Source organism: Colletotrichum jinshuiense, chromosome 2 (assembly GCF_051148585.1).
Source record: "Colletotrichum jinshuiense chromosome 2, complete sequence".
Taxonomy (NCBI): domain Eukaryota; kingdom Fungi; phylum Ascomycota; class Sordariomycetes; order Glomerellales; family Glomerellaceae; genus Colletotrichum; species Colletotrichum jinshuiense.
This window is the reverse complement of record NC_139309.1, coordinates 2,233,045-2,251,783: the sequence shown is the minus strand read 5'-3', so window position 1 is coordinate 2,251,783 and position 18,739 is coordinate 2,233,045. Positions and strand designations below refer to the sequence as shown.

Genomic DNA, 18,739 nt, shown 5'->3' with positions numbered 1-18,739 from the left:
CATGCCCCTTCATACTTTCTGGACTGTGAGACATGCGACGGTGCTGCTGCGGGCGGTTTGGGCACCCGAGACGCGGCTCAGGTGATGTGGTCTAGACGAGAGTGTCGGTGTTTCGTTGCTGGCGCGTGAGAGTAGCTTGGAAAGGAGGTTTGCGATATGCCGTCTCTGGGAGATGCCGGGACAGTGTGTTGTCGGGGTTGCTGCTGCTTGTACTGAAGCCGGTTCTCGTTCTTGGATATGACGAGATGAAGATACCATGGGTGAATGCATGTTGATGAATGGAATACGGGCAATAAAGAAGGAGCAAACTCTTTGTGGTGTTCTATCGCGCTGTTCTATAGCACAAAACGTGGCTTCGGGAGCCCGTACTATACACATACAGTCTATTTCCAACCCAACATTGGACATATCGTACAATATCTACTGATCCTTACGCGAGGCCTCTGCCCCGAAGAAGGCTACTTGCCCGCTGGCGACGTCCCCAACAGGGAGTTAAGCCATTCTCCCACGGTCGAGGCGTCCTTCTGCCCCAACCCGCCCGCGAGGAGGCGCTGGGTCCAGTCGCGGATCTCCCAGATCTGGGAGTCGGTCATTGACTCTGACAGGCGCTGGTCCTGGGCGGATGGCAGGCCGCCCAACGCGAACTTTTGGATCAGGCCGTGGCGGGCTTCGAACGTGAGGTTGATCTGAAGCGAGTTTAGTTGGGATGCAGTAAGGGGTTGACTAGAGATTTGCGTCGAGAGGAGAGAAGAGATTCACTTACATTGGCTGGGAGCTGTGGACGTTCCCTCGTGTCCTCTTCCGACGGGTGCGTTGAGAAGGTGAAGAGGGGCGTTTGGCCAAAGGTCCATTCCCGGGACTGCGCATAATGTCAGTTTTCTGATTTCCTCACCTCTTCTCGTCGCGTATATAAAAGCGAAAAGAACAAGGGCGGTCGGGGCTCACCTTCAACTCCGCGATACCCTTGCCGACCTTCTCGACGCCGCCCGCCTCCGCGTCCCCAATCTCGGCCTGGACGTCAAAGTCGCCGTACATCTTGCCAAACTCCCGCACGACGGCGTCCTCGAAGACCTTTGTGTCGGCGACGCCGACGTTGCGGATGCGCGAGCGCACGCTCTCGACGCCGCGGCCTTTGATGAAGGGCTCGGCGGGGGAGCGCAGGAAGCTGCCGATCCGGGGCAGGTTCGGGGAGGACAGGAGGCAGGTGCCGTGGTGCAGGGAGCGGAGGCGGGTCAGCTTGTAGGCCGAGCCGGAGATCTTGTAGGTGTTCTCGGCGTTCACTTTCAGCTTTGTCGTGGTGCATTGCGGGGCGCTGGAGGACGTTGCCGCTGCTGTTGATGACGATGCTGTGTTGCTTGTCGGGGTGGTGGATGAGGAGGAGGGAGGAGGGACGGTCATGACGATGTCGTGGCGGCAGTTCACGCTAACGCCTTCGACGCCCAGGGAGCGGAGAGCGCGGACGACCATCTCGGCGTGGGTGTCGCGGTCGAAGTTGGCGGGCGGGCAGATGACGGAGTAGTTCACGTTGCCTTCGTCGTGAAAGACGGTACCGCCTCCGCTGCGGCGGCGAACAAGGTCGATGGCATCCTCGGGGTTGCTGCCGGGGGAGCTCAAGGACTGGAGCAGGGGGAGGTTGACCTCCAGCCAGGGGTTCTGGTTGCGTCCGATGATGATGCTGGGGCGGTTCGTGTACAGAAATAGGACGGTAGAGTCCGATGGCGTTGTCTGGAGGAGGTGGTGCTCGATGGAGAGGTTGGTATGGGGCGAGCGGGAGTTGGAGATGTAGACCTGTGTTTTCGAGGCTGCAGACGCGGCGAGGGCGGAGAAGGGGCGAAGTATTTGGGGTATTTTTAAGACCCGGAGGCAAGGGATTGCCCGGGTTACAGTGCGTGTTGAAATCATTATGAAGTTCGGTGGTGTTGCGCAGAGGTATGTGATTAGTTGTGGTTGGTGATGCTTCTCACGATGACATTTTCGCGTGAGCCCCTGTCAAGGATTATGTGAGTATAGCCCGAGATTAGCTGCTAGAAGTCAATAGAAAAGAACGATGTCAAAGAAATCCTTAAAATCTATGAGAAGTAAAATGTAGCAAAAAAATAATCAGACGGAGACCCCCAAGGACCAATGCTTGCGCCGTGAGATTGCGGACGTGGATGAGTGAGTTGAGGCGTTGAGATGAGGTTCTCACTAGTTGCATCTAACAGAGTCCACTTTCTGATTGTGGCGTAACCCCCTGTAGTCGGGTGCCCCACCTCATTATCGGGGCCATTCAACTACATCATACAAACCCCTCCACCCCGCATACTTTGGGCGATTTCTTTTTGTATTGACTCACCGAACATCGGCCCAGATAATTTTCCAAACTTACACCTCCCTCTCAGAACCACCCCTTTACAGCGCCAGCAAAAATGTCGACGTTCGGCTCCTACTTCAAGGTCACGACGTGCGTCGCTTCCGGCCCAATCCCTGTCGTCTCGTGGCCAATGGACTAACAGTATGCCCCCTTGCGCAGCTACGGCGAGTCCCACGGCAAGTCCGTCGGCGTCATCGTCGATGGCGTCCCGCCCGGCATGGCCCTCACCGAGTCCGACATCCAGCCCCAGCTCAACCGCCGCCGCCCCGGCCAGAGCGCCATCACGACGCCCCGCAACGAGAAGGACCGCGTAATCATCCAGAGCGGTACCGAGTTCGGCGTCACCCTCGGCACCCCGATCGGCATGCTCGTCCAGAACGAGGACCAGCGGCCCCGCGACTACGGAAACTCCACCATGGACAGGTTCCCCCGCCCCTCCCACGCCGACTGGACCTACCTCGAGAAGTACGGCGTCAAGGCCAGCTCCGGCGGCGGCCGTTCCTCCGCCCGTGAGACCATCGCCCGTGTCGCCGCCGGCGCTCTCGCCGAGAAGTACCTCCGCGAGGCCTACGGCACCGAGATCACCGCCTTCACCACCAGCGTCGGCGGCGTCCACCTCTTCCCCCCTACCGCGGAGCACCCGACCCCGTCCACGAACCCCGCCTTCCTCTCGCTGCTGAACACCATCGACCGCAAGACCGTCGACGAGTTCCTCCCCGTCCGCTGCCCGCACGAGGAGACCAACGACAAGATGATGGAGCTCATCAACGACTTCAAGACGCGCGAGGACAGCATCGGTGGCACCGTCACCTGCGTCATCCGCAACCCCCCCTCCTCCCTCGGCGAGCCCTGCTTCGACAAGCTCGAGGCGCAGCTCGCCCACGCCATGCTCAGCATCCCCGCCACCAAGGGCTTCGATATCGGCTCGGGCTTCGGTGGCTGCGAGATCCCCGGATCCCAGCACAACGACGCCTTCATCAAGGCCCCCGAGGAGTCTCTGCAGGCTGACGCCCAGCGTCTGGGCATCCCGCGGTCCAAGCTGACCACCAAGACCAACTACTCTGGCGGTATCCAGGGCGGCATCTCCAATGGTGCCCCCATCTACTTCCGCATTGCCTTCAAGCCCCCTGCGACCATCGGCCAGGACCAGACGACGGCGACCTACGACGGCTCCGAGGAGGGCGTCCTGGCCGCCAAGGGCCGCCACGACCCCTGCGTCGTTCCCCGTGCCATCCCCATCGTGGAGGGCATGGCGGCCATTGTCCTCATGGACGCGCTCATGGCGCAGCACGCGAGACAGCTGACGAGGAGTCTGCTGCCGCCGCTGAAGAACGAGAACGGAAAGGCGTAAGAGGGTTGGAGATTGGGATGCGTTGTAAATATGGGCATTTAAAAAAAAAGCAATTCATGATAGATTCCCCTTTGCGGTCGTTGGCGAATGCTCTCATCCTCATGCGCGAACCATCTTTTCCTTACAGTGACCTGCTTCCGTTACGGAATTGACTCACTTTACAACTCCTCCATTGCGGCCTGCTTCCTCCCCGCCTTTACCAGGTGGAACTCCTCCTGTCGCCCGTAAACCCACTGCCATCCCTTCTCCTCGCCAGCCCAGTACACGTCTTCCTCCAGCGCAAACCACAGCGTTCGGTTTCTCTCGGGGACGTAGTGCTCGACGAGCAGCTCGACGCTGAACCACATGTTGCGGACTGCCGCTAGTTCGCCTGATGCTGAGACGTAGTCTTGCATATTCGTCATTCCTACGCGAAGTCAGTCTCGCCCTGGGGTAATTCAGATCCCTGGGGACTGTCCATGAGGGCAGCCGCAAGGCGGCGATAGATACGACTTACCAATGAGAGGGCCGGCGGCGTGGCCCCAGTCCCCGATCGGGTGGGTGTATACCCGGCCTTGGATTCCCTCCGCGTGCATCTCCTCCAGCGATGCTTTGAGCATCTCGTTGCCCGTCTTGCCGACGGCGAGGTTCCGCCTTACAATGTCCTGCAGTGCGTTGCCCTTCTTCAAACCGTCCTTCAGCGACTGGGGAACATCCTCCTCGTCGGGACGCAACACGTAGCCCAGATGCTGAGTGTCGGTATTTAAACCCATGGCTGTCAGCCCAAAGTCAACGTGCAGCATGTCACCGTATTCGATGATTCTCCCCCCGGCGTCCTCGGCCGCGGTAACTGTCTCCAACTCCAGAACCCACGGCAGTGCATCGTCGACGACGCTGACGCTAGGCTGGAACCACGTCGAGAAGTTGTGCGCCAGGATCTCCTCCCGCAGCCACCACTCCAGATTCTCCGTCGTGGTCTTTCCGGGGACGACCACCTCCTCGCTGAACCCCTTCGCAATCATCGCCCACGCCGTCTCCATGATCTCCCGGTACTGCGGGAGCTTCGAGTCCGGCTGCGAGGCGATGTACTCGACGGCGATCTCGGGCTTGACGACCAGGCGCTGCGTCCACTCCCCTCCCAGGCCGTTGGCCATGGCCTGGTACTCGCCCGCGTGCAGGCCGCTCGCGAAGGCGATCTCCGGGTGCGCGTTGACGGCGATGGTGGCCGGGTCCGCGGCCTCGAGCTGCGACTTGAGCGTCTCCCAGACGTCCGAGGTCCAGCCTATGACGCACCCCGGCTGCCGCCCGAGGGCGCCCGAGGACGAGTTGGACGCCGCGAGGGGCTCCGCGAGGAAGAGGCACGTTGTGCGGCGGCGGGCCGAGAAGGTTGCTGCCGGCTTGAGGGACCAGAAGACCGTCTCCTCTGCGTACTCGCGCTGGCTTATCTGGAACCCTGCGTTAATGACGTAGGCACTTGATGGGGGTGCCGAAGTGGGAGACGGACCAGCCAGGCGTCGACGCCGTGTTTCTTGAGCAGGGCGGGGATGCCCGCTTTACGTTCCTCGGTCCACGCATCCTGGATGCGGGCTTGTTCGCGGAGGGGAGGGAGTGGGTTGTATTTCGGCGTGGGGTCGCCGATGGCAGGCTGCCATAAAAGCGCGGCAGCGGGAATGAGGGGGGCCAGCCAGTGCATCGTCGCTCCGTTGGCGGTTGATTCCGGATTTCACGATGAGTCAGGTGGGCGATTGAGATTAAGATCGAAGAGGGGTGGTGAGATTTAAAGATGAGATGGAGGGATGCGACGTCGGATGCCATCCCGAGCCCCGATTGAGGAATAATCCTCAATGCCATTGTGCGAGTGCGGGAAGTCGAGGTATCTTGTCTAGTCCCGGAAAGGAAGCTGGTTGGTAAACCTTGAATCCTGCGTTGCACGGATGCTGATCCCGCGGTCACATCTCGGTGAGGCGTATTCACCGAGGTCAGGCTTGACATCCTCTCTGGGTGGGTTAAAAATGCAGTGAAAGGCAAGTGTAATAACTCTTGTTCATGTCTCGAATTTCCAAAAACAGGAAGCAGAACGATAAAACCACCCGGGACTCCTGTCACACTACTATAACCCTGGGAACACCAAACGGCATTACTGACGATACGTAAATGGGAGTAATAACGCCCACATTATTACTGAAATCCTTGTTCTTGATCACAGGGACGCTGGTTCCATACTCTTTGATGATATGCTGCCGGAAGGTTCGCTCGCGTCGTAAAGTTGAACGTCGCCTTGTCGCACTGTTGGACGGAGGTAGAATCCCTGGGCCCAAGTGTCACTGCCACTGCCACTGCCGCTTCCCGCTGGCCCGCTTGGCTTCCTGGCCGTATTCTGGCTGAATAATCCAACAGTAGCATTGTAACAACAACCGTAGATAGCGAAGGGTTGGTGTGCTTGCGCCGTGATGTACAAGAACTCGTAAATCTGGTAGGTCGTAGGCATTTGACCAGAACTAGGGTCATTCTCAGTTTTAGTCTAGTTAATTTCTCAACAACGAACGGTGGGATTCGAGGCGTCGTCCAATTCGAGGCGTCGTCCAATAGCTAGCAATCGTCAGTAGGTTTCCGTCTTTCTTCTCAGTTAGGTAAAACATCAATCGGAAGGGAATCAGCCATGACTGACGGAGGGAGGCAAGGATTTCGATACACACCTGCTTACTAACCGAAAGCAATACCAATGGAAACTCGGGTGAATCAATTCAAAATCAGAGCTGGGGTACTGATGAAGATGGTCGGCGAGTCTTGTAAAATCTTCTGGAGTTAGGCATCGAGGTTCCTTGTTGTCTTGTCTGGAGAAGCGTTTGCAGAAAGGAGGCTGGACGCCTAACACTAGCGATGGGAGTGGAAGACGCTAGAACTCGTCAGATTTTACCCCAATGGCAGGAACGCGTCGTGCCTGCTCAATATTGGAACGACCCTTGTGGTGCTCCTTAGAGCTGTCAATGGCAGGTGGACGAAGGGCAGGCTTAGCTCTTGCCGTGGCATCGGAGACCTGGGCCCATGTATGAGATATTGCCACATGTCCTAGAAGAAGCACCACTCTGACACAAGTGATGCGGCTAAACCTGGTATTACAGCTCGGAGTTCATCCTCACTGTCCTAGGCGCGTCTTGGGACCCCTCGCCCGTGTGACATTAAAACCTCTTTCGGCTTCGCCGCTATGCCCCAGAAAGTGGCTTTCTGAAATCTGTTCATCCAAATTCCCAGTAAAATAGTCGCGCAATGTAATCAAGAAAACATGAGAAACAAACAGTGTATTAATGTAGTGGAGTAATAATACTCTGGTTTTGGAGAACGCGGTTGGGGGTGGCGGGCGGCGGGCGTCGGAAGTGCCTCTCCTCAGATCAGCGGCAGAAGTCACGACCACAGACGCCGTGGGAAGGCTTGAGCTGTCAATAAATGAAGCCAAGCCGCAGAGGAGATTTATGGTAACGAGATACTGGTCCAGATTGCCGGATGCAAACTGTCATGGTAGTAGGTTCGTGTCTTGGGCCATGACAGAGCTTCTTCACCTCGTTTGTAAGGGATCAAGTTAGTAAAGATTAAGAGTTAGTTCTGGTCCTCTATGAACTTTTGATAATATTATGCAATCTCTAGAGACTGGTAAACCCTTCACTAACAACCTGTTGATATTGAGCGCCCCCAATAATAATGATGGACCGTGCTGAGAGGCCAGCAATACCACGAAAATATCCCTACCGCAGACATTCATGATCCATACCACTGATATCGCTGCCCAACTTTGGGTGGTTGTGTGAGCCAGAGCCTCATGCCCAACTTTGACACTTGTTACACTCACTGACTGCACGGCCTGGTTTCTCAATGATTTAAAGCGAATCCGTCTCTGAATAAGTGGATCGTTACATGTATGCGGTCATCTATCTATGGGTATTGCTATTTATTCTACATTGAAATCAACCGCCAAAATTCATCAAGCATAAACGAGGCTGAAGGGCCTCTCGCTGGGTGAAGCCCCCTAATTAAACTCTTATTCAAGGCAGACGCCGCCCGGAAAAGTATATGTGGAGAAGAGAAGTAAATCCTGATAACCAACCCTGACCTCGTCTAGATGGCTTATGTTAGTTACCGGAATGGCCATTGACGCTGGAGGGCACTTCTTACCGAGGTCTTCCCAAGCCTGAACCTAAATCATAACAAAGGTCCCATTTTGTGATTCGCCCTTGAAAGTTCCCTTGTTCCCAAAACCTCAACCTCTGGGTATTTCCCGGAGGATGGGCTCTTTTCATATTATCATCCCTATTCACTTGCCGTTCCTTCAATCACACCACTCCGGCAACGACGACACTGGCAAGAGCAACGACGATGTAGACAAGGCCATGGACAGTGGACAACGAGGAAGCCGCCGATGGGTCCCCGTTTGCCGTAGACTTGGGGCCATCGCCCGTCGGCGTCGGCGTGGGGGTCGGGTCGTCGACATGCAGCGCGTTCTCGCTGGCGACCCACGCATTCCAGTTTGTGAGACCGGCGGGACACTCGGTCGTGATCGGCCTTCCGTCAATCTTGGCGATCTCGGTGCCGTACTTTGTCAAGGTGATGACGACATCGCCGGTGGTCGCGAAAGGCACGCTTCCGTGGTACACGCCCTTGCCGCCATCAGGAGTGGAGGTCCAACTGCCCTTCTGCGTCTTGCCTCCGATAGAGACGGTGACCTCGGCAGTGGAAGTAAGGAGGGCAGAGTAGAAGATCTTGTCCTTGACGACCTCGGCGGGGGCAAGGACATTTTGTGAGTGGGCGGCGGTGTTGGCCGTCGTGCCACCGTCCGGGCAGGCAAGGGCCGGAGTCGAGCGATACCATGTCATTATGGCTTCCTCCGTGATGGTCGCCGGCTTCGCACCCTTGTAGCTATCAATGAGATAGGGGAGGAAGTGACGCCAGCCGTCGTGCGGGTGGTCGAGGGCGTAGTTGAAAGGGGCTTTGCCGACCTCGAAGGCCTCCAAAGCGTTGGAGCGAACGGGGCCGATGTGGTGTGACTCGCCGTAGTCGTTCCAGGAAATGATTTGGACGAAGCTGTTTAAAAGTAAGCCATCTTAGCGGGAGATTCCTTCACCATAATAATTGAATGGGTTCCACTCACGCAGGCATGACCTCCATCACTTGGTCCCAGCGGTCGTACCAGAGATCGTCGCCGCGCCATACCCAGTTCTTGTTGTAGCCGGGAAGGTTGGTGTAGAACCAAGGGGACACGGGCATCATGTATGGCTTTCCTTTCAATGCGATCGCATATGCGGCGTCGCCGTCCGAGGTCATGTCCTTGTCACCTTCGGGCCAGGCATTCCAGCTGAACAAACCGTCTGCGACGCCTCCCGCCAGAAGCAATGCCTTCTCAGGGGCCAAGGACGACCAGTCTGGGATGAAGAAGGCGTCCGTCTTGTTCTTGATCTCGACCCAGTCGTCGGCGTTGTCGGTGCCCTCAAATGTTGACGCGAGAGGCTTGTCGGCGTACTTGAAGTACTCGTCGAGCTTGAAATACTTTCCGGCCATGTCGAGGATAGTCTCCTTGGGCCAGGGCTTTCCGCCATCGTAGCCGCCCAAGTAGTCAAAGGAGAAGAAGAGGTGGAAGCCGACGTTCTTGGCGGCGGCGAAGGCATTCACGAGGGATTCATTGGTGTGAGGGTCAGTCAGGCCCATGTTGAGGGCGAAGGCGTCAATGTGAGCATCTTTGGCAAGTTTGAAGTCATCCTCGAAGTCGCCGACGGTATAGTTGTTGGTGTTGACGAGCTGGCAAGGTGTGTTAGCGACGAGTGCATGATGAGATGAAAGGGGTGGCAATGGTAAGAGAGATGGGCGAGTGTACCATGAAGTGAGCGAAGACAGCTGAGGCCTGGACTTGTGTAGCGGCAGCCAGGAGGCCGGCAAGAAGTGAGGTGAACTTCATCATCACGGCTTGGCGTGAGGGAGAGTTGGCTTGACAAGCACACTTGAGACCGTCTAGACCACGTTTAATCGGCAAGGTAAATCAAACGTCGCAACCCATGGGAGAGAGGAAACCAACGGGGGCCAAAAGGCCACGACCGTGGCGTTATGTATCATGGCCGGGCCTCACTCGAGGGGGCTCCATATCGGGGTTGCCTCGCAGGCAGGTCTCCCCATCTCACCGATTCTGCCTTAAGAACGGACAGGGAAGAAAAAAATGCATTGCCGCCGCCCGAGTAGTGTACATCTTGTCCGTACCCCTGGCATGGCGACAACTGATTCCATCGTGAGCGCCGCCCGTGTAGGCAGGTGAGCCAACAGCAGGGGGCGAGTGCGGCTCGACCTAGATGGCCTCCGACAGAGGGGGTCCCTTGGATTGCTGCAGGGTTGTGGAGGGCGCTTGCCCGATACAGGATAAAACAGCACAGGAGGAGACGGTATTGTGAAGTGCCGTTGGCTGTATTTGAGCACACGGGCTGAGTGCATGTCATGCCCGCACCCACTGCCATTTTGTACCTGCTGTGCCCTTTCGTGCCTGCTGTGCCGCTGAGCTACGCGCGAACAGTGCAGCGGGCCAAGACAGGCCAAGTTGGTCCAGCCGCCTTTTCCGTGGAAATTGCTTTGCCCGGCTCAGCACACATTTTGCTATCATGAACTGCAAGCTTGCGGCGGGGTGGGAGAAACCTCTCTTCTCAAGAGGTGGCCAAGAACACTCGTTTCCCGTGAGGCCTTGGATATCAATGTATCCCGCTTTAGAATGGGGGCTGCGGAACAGACATCACCCTGTGGCGATCGAATACGAAGGCAGAAGGGATCAGCAGAGAAAACGACGTAGAGGTTCTGGAGGAGATCTGCCCAGCGGCTTAATGCCAGGTCTCTCTGGTTTACATTGAGCGTCTTCTCAGTGCCCAAGCCCCCCTGTCATTGACTCGCCCGGTATCTTAAGCTTGTTAAGCCTGGCAGCCGACTAGGATTCTTCGAAGAGCCGTCCAGCCGGAGACTACCGGACAAGATTCCCAATCCCTCGCTAGCGGCTCCTCGCGCACCACCAACATACTCGTGATCCTTGTCTTCAAGCTTACACGTGCGGAATCGGCCGAGTGGCCCCTGCTTCTCAATCGAATAGCTCGCTTCTGATTGAACCAGCAACGGAGCAACCGTTCGCCATTTTCTGACCTCCATGCCATTAAGATGAGGAAACGCAAAATGTAGGTGACTCAAAAAGTACCGTGCACCGCCAACTGCTTGGCCTCACCTCAGAAACAAGGGTTCGTGTTCGCAAGGGCCAGAATGGATATCTACCCACTATTTCCAGGCAGCACGGGGCAAAACTGGGCCATTGAGTTGGTGGAGGGAGAATTGCTTAGTTGTCTTCGTAAGGCTTGCTCTTCCCTTCGTATCTTGCGGTGTCGCGCAGCCCAGGCCAGCCGCTGCGTTGAAACAGTCAGACAGGTGCGGACACGAGGCAAACCGGCCTTGTGGAGTCCCGACCGACCGAGTGAAAACGAGAGATAAACGGAGCCGCACGTCATCGGCGGTGGCTAGTGTATCGGAATGCCGTCGAAACGCATATACGGGGAGCAGACTACTGGCTCTCGTCGGTGCTGACGATTTATTTTCAGTCAGCGAAACGGCAAACCCGGAGGCTTGGATACGATTTTTGTTTTGGGTCCGGGGGACTCCAGCGAAACATCACGAATCCCCCCCTCCATCTCAGCGTCGCGCTGGCCTCCGAAAATCTGCGTTATCGTCGACCAATCGTCCGGACTCACTCCGAGCTGAGCGTGACAGACAGGGGAGGGTCACATCTCATCCAGGCGAGCCAAAAATCACCGCAACAAACCCTGTCCTGTCTTATCCTGCCTGCCGGATAGCGACGACTTTTAGGCTGCCTCGGCCTCTAGTTACCGCGTCCACCGACATCAGAAATTAAGCGACAGAACTGAATGTGTGGAAGCGGCTGGAGGAAAAGACGCAGAAAGCGGAAAAAGGCGAGAGAGGCCCTGCTCCAACGGTTGGAGCCTCGAGCCTGGCCCCTGCATCGATCCACTGTTCTAGACCCTTTGGAGTTGAGACGCAGTGCGCTCAAAGCCACCAATTCGGCCCGCCCTCCAACGTCTCTGGCCAAGGGGCCGATATCATTCGCCAGTCGAATCAGTCGACTTCCAACCGCCCGCCTTGTCTGGCTCAATACTGAAAGAGCGGGGACTCGGCCTTTTGTTCCGCGTTTCCTCCTCAGCCAGGTTCAGCCCTGGAGATGCCTTGACGACATAATCCACCACAGCGCCTCACGAACCACTGCATAAGAGAGCCGTAGAGCAGTTCAGATGTTGTTGGACCAACCGCATGGAATTGTGCCACTTCTCTCTCAAACTTGCAATGGCACTGCGAGTCATACCCCTGTGACCGAGCACAGGCAATATACCAGCGTCCTGTCGCCCAACGCCTGCCCTGCTCATCATGCACACGGCTCTATTGAGTGAATCATATCTGACATCGCATGTGAATAAGGTCCCACTGAACGCAAGAGCATTGCTTATGTCCTAGGGGTTCCCCCGCTACTTTATTACTCGAAATCCACTTTCAACCATAATCTGCGCCGAGCTCCGCGCCGACAGACATAAGATTCGAGGAAACTGGGGTCTGCATGCCAAGGACTGAAAGACCAATATTTTTTTGCACAAGTCCACGTTTGCTTACCTCGATGGTCAGGTGTTTGAATCTCATTATTTATCATTACATCCCAGTCACGACTGAAGAGCAGGGAATGTGACCCAGATATGCCCGAGGATGACCGTGTGATGGCTACCGAACTTCAATCTAAAACATATGAACCTGTCCAGCCCAACCGACCTAGTTTCGATACCTTGGATGGAATGGCCGCGAGATCGAGCTACATCTATGACCAAAAGCGCTCTCTTATGGGAAACGCGGAGGACGCAGAAGAGAAACCATAACTCAACCAAAGGAAGTTGAAAGCTGCCCCAATCAACACAGGCAGCTTGGTTTGCTCGAGCTGATGATATCAAAGCAAAGGACACCCCCTCATCGGAAAATAAAACCAGCTACCACCTAGAAAGAACACAGCAGAAGAGATTTGCCAGAGGTTGTGAGAAAAGAAAAGCAACTGTCCCCAGAAAGTACAGGACACAAAACGTTGGCGAAAGTAGTTTCAAATCACAGCCCTGAATTCGACGACTGATGCAGTAAACGGAATAATGGCCTACCTTCCTGAGTTCATCACTAAAAAACGAGCATAAGGCCAGCAAGATTGGAATCTGAGAATCACTAAACCGGGCTTCTATGACACCGGTTTGCTTTTCAAGTTGCTTGCTCTGTTGATACCGATAGAGGATATTTGACTTTGAGATGCGGTTGGCTGTGATTGTATAAGTAGTGCTAGGCTGTTATTTTTGAGTTAGCATCTGTATTATGCCTCAGCGAGAAATTGTGCTTATCGTTGAACTCGTGTTACAGTTTGGTTTCTAACAGGAGCGCTTGTCGCCGGTTCTGCAACCAATACAATACGATAAGGACCGTCCAGATTGGCGCCCTGTCAGCCATATGTATATAGCTGAGCGAGAGCTCGAATTGTATCTTAGTCGCTTCCGTGGAAGCTTTTTATGACCTGTATTCTGATGATGGACCGGGTATTGCCGTATCGAGTGGTTCTCGGAATGAGGAGTGTTTGAAAAACTGGGTTCAAAATTCCAGATAGTCACAGATTCTCCATGCACATCATCTTAGACTTGCCAATTTTTCAGGCTGGGATGTAGAATATTATCATTAGCGGTTTCCAGAACCTCCTGAAACATAGGTTTTCACCTAACCATCACCTTCCGATGCTAATAAGTCATTGTAGGCTTAGGGTCGCTTTAGGTTGTACGTATCATGGATAGGTGTGTCAAGCTGACGTGCGCCTTTCTCATCAAGGGTCGAATTCAGCGGTTGTTCTGAGTTCCTCTGCCTCGAGTAAGTTGTTAATGTGGTAAACAGGGAAGCTCGAGGCTACTATTTTCAGCAGATGGTAAGGTCTCATCACCGAGGGCGGATGACCAGACACCTTGCGTCGTTCCTTTGTCTAATTACGGATTATTTACGTACATTATTTAGAATAATACATTTAAAACACCACTTTTTTCATCCCAAAGTAAAGGATTTAAGGGTACTCACTTGACGTAGTCAAGCTGAGCGTGCTGCATTGTAGACCTGGCCCAAGGCTCGAGACTCGTCTCTACTGAAATCGGCTTAAGGCGAGACAACGAATTTCACACTAAGGGTCGAGTTTGATCTTTATAGTTATACAGGATTGATTTTGACGATATGCAGAGGATGTCAGCCGAAGTAAAGAGGCTGAACTTTGAGATTCCAGCAGGAGAAAAATCCTGCGGGGTCGTGTCTCCTCATCAAAATGGTAAGCCCATATCATTTAAAGGCGGCCGGGACTTTTGGGTCGTCTCGAGCAGGCTGCCTTGCGGCCAAAGTGAGTGTGCAAAAAGCCCATGCATATTGCATATTGTGGCTGATGCAGAGCCAAATCGTCACCAATCAGTCTGTAGAGACTTCCTAGGCTGCTGCTTTGCTGGCCCATGGCATATGCACGAAACAATCTTGGCAGCAAACAGCTGCGGTACATGAAACAGAGCAGAAAGAAGGCGTCCAGTGATTGTTCACGATTGGGAATGTAGCAAAAGTCCCGGACTACCACAGCCCTTTGAAAACTTGACGCAGGTTGAGCAGAAGTTCCATCCTGCGAAGCTTCATGGCATGTTAGATGACATTTAACTGCCTTGTCTTCCTTCCCAGGTTTCAATCTCTTACTGATAACCACATCATATCACTTCTTTTCTACGGAGAAGAGACTGACAGGCCAAATTACTCCACTCATCCTCCAGCTCCGACGCTCCGCCACTGAAGACCCCACCATGTCTATCGACTGGCCACGATGGGACGAGGAAATCACTCGCTTGTATGTGACCGAAGATAAATCTGCTGAAGACACTATCAAATCCTTACACCAGGAACACAACGTCAAAATCACGTAAGTTATACCGCTTGTCCAGCAACTTTCTTCGTAGACATTAACGCCAAACTAGAATCAAGCAGTTCAAGAAGAGGTACTCGGGCTTGAAGAAACTTCGCTCCAACGAATGGAAGATTATTAAGAGAGAGGTACAACGGAGAAAGGCAGAGGGGAAAGATTCCACCATCTTTTTCAACAACCGGCAGCTCGGCCCCGAGAGGGTTGCAAGGGAAATGCGGCGATATAGCGGTGCCCGCGGCCGAGGCGTTACCGGTGATGAATTGCCAATAGGTATGTGTAAAAATGATCAAGCAATTATAAATTAGGATATTTATAAACCCCTTCTAGATTTTGGCATAGACACTGTGGGCAAATATCGGATAGAGATCCGTACGCCAGGGCTATTGACAATTGCTCCTCCCTTACGTTTTGGTCCACAAACAGGAGAGGAAAATTCGAGAACAGCAGTAGTGAACGAATCGAGTCAACAGCTCGTAGATTTTGAGTGGCCCGACTTCGACTTGGACAATGCGGACCTGAGCACTCCTCGGCTAGAGTTTGATGATACTTATCATCTTGCCGGAAATATGTGCCAAAAGGATCTGATCCATAAAACCCCATTGCGTAAGAGCTCGTTGCTGATTGGAGGAGAGAATGAGTCTGCTGTCAACTATAAGTATAGATTGCCTAGGTCGCAGTCAAGTCATTCAGTTTCTAGTTTCAGTGCTGGCGGGCTCAACATCTACTCCCCTTCTCTATTCCCTCGAATTGGCCGAACGAGTTGGCTTTCGGAATTTACCCTGCCTAAATTTTTCATGCTGCCCGGTTTGTTATATACCTCTACAAGTATGAAAAAGGTTTGGCTAACTGAAGATACAGATGTTATAAGCTTCCTTAAGGAATTAGAATCAAGTAGCGCTCTCATCGCTGCTAATGTGGCCCGCTTCCGATGTGAAACCACTCCGCGGAAATCTTTACGGCAAGATTCGAATGGAATTTCATCACAGATTTGCAATAACCAACCTCAATTCAAAGTTTTCGAGTCCGTAATTGTGATAGCCGATTGGCTTTTACGTCGGTCTGATACGATAACGCTGGACGACATTCATAACTGGGCATTTCTTATCAAAATCGATGAACGGTTGTTTCATTTGCTTTTTTCCGTCTTTTTCCATCTCTGTTGTAACAAGAAAATTAATGGTTATGAAATTCGATCATTCGTTGGATGGATGAGTCGTATGAGCTTGAAAGATCGGCTCTTGGCCTATATGCGCAAAAACCCAAAATGTTCAAACGCACTCGCCGAAGCAACCGCACGGGGGCTTCTACGTTACCCGACCCTGGCCCACAGCGACGAACACATCACCTGGTTAAAGACGATTGTCGATCTCTACAGCCACGACGACGTGTATATTTCCAAAGGAGTTGCTGGGCTGCTTCTCCATAGCACTGCTATTCTTCAATTGCTCAAAGCAGCAGAAATACTGATTAGACGGGGAGCCGACCTAAACGCTGAAGCCATACTCATCGGAAAGTTGAAATCTGGAAAGGAACATATGGGTTCGCCCTTGTGTCAGGCTGTGTGTAACGAAAAAGTCAAAATGGTTGAGTTACTCATTGAAGCTGGATCTGATGTCAACAAGGAGTTCGGTCAAAAACCCCTTGGAGAAACCTGCAGCGCTCTCAACATAGCCATTTCAGATGGGTTTCGAGTTTCGAATGCTGAAATCGCGGAGATTTTGTTGGCCCATGGCGCCTCGGCTCCATCATGGGATCATGCATACAGCACCAATATCCTTAAAAAGGTATACGACGATCGAAACAAGGGGCAATTCCCTCTTCTTCGACAAGAAATAGGTCGAGATAGATTGCTGGTTCATCATGTGATTGATGCAGCAGAAGCAGGAAACGAAGCACTCTCTCAAGTTCTTATCCAGTATAACATAATCCAAGAGACAGCCCTAGAGTACGTGTTGTCTCAAGCTGTTGTGCTGGAAAACGTTATAGCCGCCAGAACACTCTTGAGACGTGGAGTTGATCCTGATGTTCCCTGCTATCATATCGGATGCCATATTTTTGGAGGGATTGATGACCACGACAAAAAGGTACGACCAATCCATTCGGCGTTGTTCTCCGAATGCAGTGAAATTGCCTACCTTTTACTGAGGGCAGGAGCACTTATCGACCAAGATACTTGCTTCCAATATTGCCAAGAGCTGTTATGGAGCACCTGGAGCGACCGGAGCAACTGGGTACCTTTTACCTTAAGTATGATGATGTCTGGATACAGCCTAGCTATTGGGCCCTCCGCCCTGTGTTCAGCTGCGGCCGTAAACGACTTGATTAGCTGTGGCAATCTATTGGATCTTGGAGCTCCAATCGATGCTTACGGGGCTCCAGGAAAAAACGTTAACTTGAACAGTTTACAAATTGCATCAGAACATGGTAATCTCATTCTAGTTCAACTCCTGCTAGACCGTGGTGCGGACAAGGACTTCCCTGCACATGATTTTTGTGGGCGTACTGCTCTACAACGTGCAGTTGAGGTGGGCGATGCTACCATCATAGAGTACCTTCTCGACGCTGGTGCAGACGTCAAAGCCCCTCCTGCGAAGATAGGTGGAGTTACTATTCTCGAAGCTGAGGCTGAAAGAAATTATGGATGGAAAAGATACGAAATATATTTATCTTCAGAAGAACGTTCTAGAGAGGAAGCTTTTGTGGTCACATTCAGGCGCTTACTTGCCCTCGGTGCCCCTATCAATCGGCAAAATGGTAGTAGTGGGACCGTTCTGCACAGACTGGCACGGCGCCCCTCCCATGAATGCCTTGAGGTGGCATTGAAAGCTGGAGCAAGAGTTGAAGACAGGGAAGAATCCAAATCAGGACTGAAGACGCCGTTGCAGGTTGCCGCAGAGGAAGGGGAATTAGAAGCTGTTCGCCTTCTCCTCGATTATGGCGCAGACGTCAACGCGCCTCCGGGCGATGAATTTGGCCGTACTGCTCTACAAGCAGCGACAAGTAGGAAAATCCCTGAGCCTCGGGTTGTAGAGTTATTGCTGTCCGCCGGCGCCGAGGTTAACGCGCCACCGGCGAGGGAAGGAGGCATCACGGCGCTGCAAGCGGCAGCAATCAGCGGCAATTTCGACATTGCACAGATGCTGCTGGCCAGAGGAGCCCACCTAAACGCTGCTGCAGCAACCGAAGAGGGCCGGACAGCAATCGAAGGTGCGGCCGAACACGGGCGGCTGGATATGGTGCGGTTCTTGCTCGGCGCTGGTGCTACAGGAGACCCGGAAAAGGGGTTATCTAGAGCAATCGAACTGGCTGAAAAAGAGGGTAATTTCACGGTTGCAAAACATTTACGGGATCACGAGAGTGGGTCGGCTTTCCATGGTTCGGGGTTGGAAGACATGGCAAGTGATGGTTTTGATTTCTCATTGCCATCTCCGGGCTTTGTTTTCACAGACGACGACTTGCAAGGTCTCGTGAGGTAAGCCGTGGAAGTTTGGCCAGGGTATTCAGTGATGGGAGGGGGGTAATGGTAAAATGATCCAAGAAGGTCTTATGGTTGCAGTTTGTAAATGCTTAGATGGTTGCTTGGATGGTTGTTTACTTTCTTGGTAGTTTCTCTTATATGTCACCGGGAACAACAGTTATCAACATCAAAACGCTCATTATGCACATGAACAAGTTCCATTTCTCATAAGTCAAGCCCTTTCAAGCCGATGTACGCGTGCTATCTATCTACAGTGCTTCCAAAAAAACATAGATCCAAACAAAAAATGCAATCTGTGCAGTACCTCCACATGCTGTATGTCCTTTTTCTTCCCCAGTCGCAGAAAAAGAACCAAAAAGATAGGCCGCTGAAAAAAAAAAAAAAACATCAACAAAAACAGTGATTATTCTTTTCATGCTTGCTTTACTAGCGAGCTGGCTTGGGAGGGGAGGGGAGGGGGGGTTTGGTCATCGATGACTCGTTTTTCAATGTTCTCGTGTGCGTCAGTCAAGACGTTCTTGGTATCGTAACAATTGCCAAATACGTCTCATATTC

At 53.3% G+C, this 18,739-nt stretch overlaps 4 protein-coding genes across 4 annotated transcripts; 1 reads left to right on the top strand and 3 right to left on the bottom strand.

Annotated features, from left to right (window-relative positions):
- Nucleotides 1–458: 458 nt before the first annotated feature.
- EsH8_II_000611 (putative lipoate--protein ligase) lies at nt 459–1,902 on the bottom strand (the record flags this gene model as incomplete). The annotated part of the gene is made up of 3 exons (XM_083263909.1): nt 459–686; nt 764–859; nt 946–1,902. 3 exons carry the CDS (start codon nt 1,900–1,902, stop codon nt 459–461), a joined length of 1,281 nt encoding a protein of 426 aa, XP_083121231.1.
- A 506-nt stretch (nt 1,903–2,408) lies between these two features.
- Nucleotides 2,409–3,704, top strand: EsH8_II_000610 (bifunctional chorismate synthase/riboflavin reductase [NAD(P)H] ARO2; the record flags this gene model as incomplete). Its single annotated transcript, XM_083263908.1, has 2 exons — nt 2,409–2,443; nt 2,513–3,704. The coding sequence occupies 2 exons, from the start codon at nt 2,409–2,411 to the stop codon at nt 3,702–3,704; spliced, it is 1,227 nt and encodes a 408-aa protein (XP_083121230.1).
- Nucleotides 3,705–3,862: 158 nt separating this feature from the next.
- On the bottom strand, nt 3,863–5,376 carry EsH8_II_000609 (uncharacterized protein; the record flags this gene model as incomplete). Its single annotated transcript, XM_083263907.1, has 3 exons — nt 3,863–4,110; nt 4,201–5,128; nt 5,188–5,376. 3 exons carry the CDS (start codon nt 5,374–5,376, stop codon nt 3,863–3,865), a joined length of 1,365 nt encoding a protein of 454 aa, XP_083121229.1.
- A 2,632-nt stretch (nt 5,377–8,008) lies between these two features.
- EsH8_II_000608 (glycoside hydrolase family 71 protein) lies at nt 8,009–9,627 on the bottom strand (the record flags this gene model as incomplete). The annotated part of the gene is made up of 3 exons (XM_083263906.1): nt 8,009–8,756; nt 8,824–9,467; nt 9,544–9,627. The coding sequence occupies 3 exons, from the start codon at nt 9,625–9,627 to the stop codon at nt 8,009–8,011; spliced, it is 1,476 nt and encodes a 491-aa protein (XP_083121228.1).
- Nucleotides 9,628–18,739: the final 9,112 nt, after the last annotated feature.